The 5,554-nt window shown below is 41.0% G+C and overlaps 1 protein-coding gene across 1 annotated transcript in view; it reads right to left on the reverse strand.

Annotated features, from left to right (window-relative positions):
* Positions 1 to 591: 591 nt before the first annotated feature.
* LOC103210074 (glycosyltransferase 6 domain-containing protein 1-like) overlaps positions 592 to 5,554 on the reverse strand; it is a 24,637-nt gene continuing 19,674 nt past the window's right edge. The window contains exons 3-4 of the mRNA XM_007955989.1: positions 2,127 to 2,264; positions 592 to 1,258 (exon numbers count right to left, since the gene is read on the reverse strand). Of these exons, the coding sequence (XP_007954180.1) occupies positions 592 to 1,258; positions 2,127 to 2,264 (805 nt within the window). The remainder of the gene's footprint in view (positions 1,259 to 2,126; positions 2,265 to 5,554) is intronic.

The following is a 5,554-nucleotide window of genomic DNA, read 5'->3' on the forward strand; positions in this document are numbered from 1 at the left end:
AAAGACAAAATGCCTATAGCTTTTTTTTAATGACATTTTTTAAAAAACTGCCTCTCTTTGCAACAATAAAAGTAAGGTACATACATAGTAGAATGTCCCTAGTTCCCCTGTGTCCAGTCATATACTGTATGGCTTGAAGATCAGTTGAAGGGGTTAAATACAAGGAATACATACCCAACCGTGGAAAACACGATGGGTGAGATAAGCAATATGGATTTGTATAAATACACATTTATTTCACATTTACTGTTTTATATATTCTGTTCTTTCCTAAACAAAAGTCTAAATTTAAATTTAAAAATAAAAAAAACTACTTTATGCCTCCAAAAGTATTCCCCCATTACCTACAACAGATAGATTATAACATTATTGTGGATTACCACTAAATAACTATTAAAAAATCAGCTTTTATTCTTTGTCTTGCACTGACAGATTTGGATGATTTAGAATTGCAGGGAGAAAATAAAATATTCTTTTTGAAGGGTATAAGTTTTTGTAAGTCTCTAAAAAATTTGGAAGTTTTGAGATGTCCTATACTATGAGGAATTGTTGTGATTCCCTTATTCACCCCTAAACTTAATGGCGTCAGCATCAGTCATTTTCTGATAGCCATGCCACCTTAACGAATCTAATCTGTAGAGGGAGACGAAATCTGAGGTCCCAGTTGTATTCTGGAGACAGCAGCTTGGTGGGCTTATAAAGGAAAAAATATTTGTTCAGGTGGTTTTCAAAGGTGGTGTTAAGTCTATTATCATTGTCATCAATAACACCCTTCAGACAAATGTCAATGAGGTTTAAAATTTCCTGGGGTGTGCCACCCACAATTGCACTGTGGTAATAGAAGTCTCCTTGTCCGAACGGGATGCAGGCCGCGGACTGAGGCCTTCTCTCATAGGGGAAATTCCTAGTGTTTTGAAAGTACCACCATGCGTGCAGCTGAGCCACAGACTTGCCCAGGGTCTCCACCCCAAAGTCGTTGTGGAAGATCTGGTTGACGTCCATGCTGAATAGGAAGTCAACCTCCTTCTGGATGTGCCACAGGATGAGTTCCCCCAAGTTCCTCATGCGCAGGAGGTTAGGGTCCTGCCGCCAGTCTTGGCTGTTTATTTTAATCACTTTCACCGTTCGAAGAGGACCTAGCTTTATGTCAGGGAGAAGAAACAAGGCATCCATCATGATGTAAAAGATAACCTTGTAGCCAACCATGAAGTGTTTGTCAGCAGATAGCATAAACAGTTCCAGGTATTCATCTGCAAACCTGTGAAACACACAAAGGAAAGAAAAAAGAAAGAAACTCATTTTGCTAAACATTATCAGGACAGAATGTGCCCACTACACATGCTGTCAGGTCCCTGGTGGCACAATCAGTTTGTGTTCAATTGCTAGCCTAAAGGTGGTGGTTCAAACCCACTCAGCAGTATGGGAGAAGAGAAGAACTGGTCATCTGCTTCTGTAAAGATCACAGTCTTGAAAACCCTGTGGAGAGGTTGTGCTCTGCACACATGGGGTCACCCTGAGTCAGAATCGAGGGAAAACAACAACAACAAATGTGCTGACACATCAATGTCAAGAATGCCTACTAGGTAAGCGTAGGCTAGTAGAGGAGTCTTGGTTACATGGTTAGTGCAAGAGATGCAGTGAACCTGGGGGTCTGAGAAGAGTCATTAAGTTTTGGAACAACTGTGGTGAAGAAAGGGAATGATACCCAAAAGGATATTGTTGTTGTTGTTAGGTCACTCTGGGTCAGGTCCACCTCATAGCAACTCTATGTACAACAGAACAAAACACTGCTCAGTCCTTTGCCATCTCACAATTATTGCTATGTTTGAAACCGTTGTTATAGCCACCATGTCAGTCCATGTTGTTGAGAGTCTTCCTCTTTTTCTCTGATCTTCCACTTTATCAAGCATGACGTCCGTCTCCAGGGACTGGTCCCTCCTATGGATATTAGTAAAGGGATTCCCAAATAGCATTAAGATCCCAGCTAAGGGTAAGGAAAATGTCACTACAAATTTTTTACTTAGGGACAGCTAAAAATAATAGCTACAGTTAATCATGAGTAGTTCTTTGTGTGTAGATAGGCTTTGGGGCACACCTACACCTTCCCTAAGATCAGCAGCACCTACCTGCCTGAAGCAAACACAGCCAAGCCCACAGTGATGTTCTGCTTTTGGTAATAGTTGTCCAGGACTTGTCTATTGAATGTTCCTTCCCAGATGATGGGAGCATGCCAATTAGTTGTTGTTGTAACATCAAGACGTTTTCTATTAAACAAACAGAAGCAGGTACAACTTCACAATGACTTAGAAGTTACTGTCCAAGGGGTAATAGCTAATTCTTCTAGATACTTACTCTGTGCCAGGCACTGTGTATAAGTGTATCAAATTTAAAAATAAATAAGTAAATAATTGTGACAACACCAAATGCTGGCAAGGATGTGGTGACTCTATCGCTCATGCATTGCTGGTGAGAATATAAAATGATGCAGCCACTCTGGAAAACAGTTCTGCAGTCTTCTAAAACAAAACGTGCAACTACCATGTAATCCAGCAATTGACAGGTATCCCAGAGAAAGGAAAATACGTTCTCATAAAACCTGTGCACAAAGGATCATACCAGCTTTCTTCAAAATAATGCAAACTGGACATAAACCAGGTGTCCTTCAACGAGCATGTGGTTAAACTCACTGGTCCATACATACCACGGAACAGTAGTTAGAAATGAAAAGGCACAAACTACTGATACACGCCACACTGTGGATGAAGGTCATAGAATTATGCTGAGTGAAGCAAAGCCAACTTCAAAAGTTTACATTTTTTTGAATAACAATGTTTATGTTAACTTTTTATTGTGATTTGGGTGAAAGCTTACGAGCAAATCAGTGCTTTGGAGCAAATAGTGCCCCAAAGCCTATCTATACCCAAAGAACTACTCATGATTAACTGTAGCTATTATTTTTAGCTGTCCCTGAGTAAAAAATTTGTAGTGACATTTTCCTTACCCTTAGCTGGGATCTTAATGCTATTTGGGAATCCCTTTACTAATATCCATAGGAGGGACCAGTCCCTGGAGACGGACATCACGCTTGATAAATGTACATACATACAAATTCAACAATTTATGTGCATTTTGTTTCACATCATTGATTACAATTCCCACAGTGTGACAGCACTCTTACCATTTCCTCCCTGTGTTTACCATTTCCATTCATCCTTCTTTCCTATCCCTTCCAACCTTCTGAGATTTATCCCTGGGCCAATGCTGCCCTTTCGATCTTTTTTGGTTGCTTGTTCTAAGGAGTGTACACCTCCCTGGTGTTATTGTTCACCTTATAGGTCTATCTATTACTTGGCTTAAAATTGAGTTCAGTTCCAGGCTTGAAGAGTATCTGAAGGCCATAGTCTTAGGGGTTCCACCAGTCTTCATCAGACCAGTTAGCCTGGCCTTTTTTAGATAACAGCTTTTTAGAAATGGAGGACAGACGAGTAGCTTCTAAGGGTTAGGCGTGGGCATGGCTGGAAGGAAAGTGGGTGTGGTTACGAAAGGCCCCACGGGTTCTCCATGGTAGTGGACCTCCCCACGGGTTCTCCATGGTAGTGGAACTACTGAATGTCTTGACTGTGGTGGTGACATTGTTGAAGTCTTACTCTGCCATCTCCTCTAATATTCTCAAGAGGCAATTCTTTGTGCCATTCCAATGGGCAGTACCATGTGCCAGAGAGCAAGGAAAGTTGGGAGTTTATATAAGAATACCAACTCTGGAAAATGGTGTGGCCAAGAAAGACCAGAATTACTGGTCAGATGGACTCTGGTGGGACCCTCAAAACTATGGCCCTAGGATACACTTCGGGCCTGGAATAAAACTCACTCCCAAGGGCTGGCTCTTAGCTCAATAGTAAATAAGACATGCAGACCACTCAACCCAGGGCGACGCACCTACATACTCTATGGAGATGCATCCCTTGGATCAATCGACCCCAGGGCACCAGAGGGGCAACATTCACATGGAGGAAATGAAGGACACACAGGAGTGGATAACCATGAGGGGCATGGGGTGGGTGGTTACTGGGCAGGGAGGGGAGGAGAGTGGATTAGGGTTGGGGATGGTAACTGGGAAGTGAAAGCAAATGTACACAAAATATTGAATGCAAAACAAACTCTGCTCTGTAAACTTGCACCTAAAGGATAATAAAATAAATAAATAAAAATAAGAAATCACCTGCTCTAAAAAAATAAAAATAATGAAAAAAGAAAATGGTGTGGCACAGTCTCCTAGGTTGGACAGCCTCATGCTCATCTCCCAGAGGACCTAATTCTACCCAAGTGAGACTCTTGCACATATGTGCCAGGAGGTGTATGTAAGGGCATGCATAATAGCACTGTTCACAAAGCAAACATCCAAGTGCCCATGAATAGCACAGAGGTGAACAACTTGGCAATACTTCCAAACTGGATGATTATATAGCTGTCAAAAAAGAGCAGTGAATAGGGGAATGCGAACAAGATAATATGAAGGGAAAAGGGAGGCCCCAGAAGATTGCATATGGGATAATATCTTCTTGATATAGTTATGAATAACTGAAATTTCAAAATAGACTTTTTTTTTACCAGAATACTTATAAAACCAAAAAACCAAACTCACTGCCATTGTGTCAATCCCAACTCAAAGCAAACCCTCCTTGGGTTTTATAGAGGAGATTAAATGAAGGGGGCAATGAAGCAGAATTCAGGTTAATGGTTATTCCAGAGGTGGAGACAGGGACAGGACAAAGGGATGGGAAGGGCACAAAGCTAGATGAAAGTAACTGAAGGCTGTAATGTTTGTTTCACTTAAAATGAACAAGGGGAAGCAACCAAAATGTCCATCAAAGGTGGATGAATAATCAAAATGTGGCATCTACCTACAATGGGGTGTGAGATGGGGTCCTAAAGAGAAATGAAATTCTGATGCCACAACATGGATGAACCTTGAAAACACTATGTTGAGATAAGTTGATTGGAAAACATTGAATGCTGTCTGATCTCATTCAAATATAGCAAATATGTAGAAACCAAAGATTATTAATGGTCACCAAGTACAGGAGGGAGGAGAAAAGGGAAAGTTTTCATTCGGGGGTCACTGAGTTTATGCTAATGGTGATGAAATATTTCAGAACAGGATTTAAAAAAAAACTCACTGCAATCGAGTCAATCTGACTCATAGTGACCCCTCCTTGGGTTTCTGAAGCGGTATCACTATGGCAGTAGATTGTTCAATCTTCCTTTTGAGGAGTAGCTGGTGGCTTTGAACAGCCAGCCACCTGATTAACAGTCAAATGCTTTAGGTACTACACTGCCAGAGCTCCAGTTCAGAAAATAAAAGTGCCAGCAAATGTTTTGGTGTATATACTTTCCCCACAATAAAAAAAAATTAGAAAATAGAAACAAATAAATAAACAAGTACACAAGCATACCAATGGAAGGTTTTGCGTGAACTAATGTTGAGAATAGGAGCTCTGGTAGCATAATGCCTAAGGCACTTGACTGCTAACCAGAAGGCTGGCGGTTCAAATCC

Source organism: Orycteropus afer, unplaced genomic scaffold, assembly GCF_000298275.1.
Source record: "Orycteropus afer afer isolate SDZICR_OR568_19922 unplaced genomic scaffold, OryAfe1.0 scaffold00569, whole genome shotgun sequence".
In the NCBI taxonomy this organism is placed as follows: Eukaryota; Metazoa; Chordata; class Mammalia; order Tubulidentata; family Orycteropodidae; genus Orycteropus; species Orycteropus afer.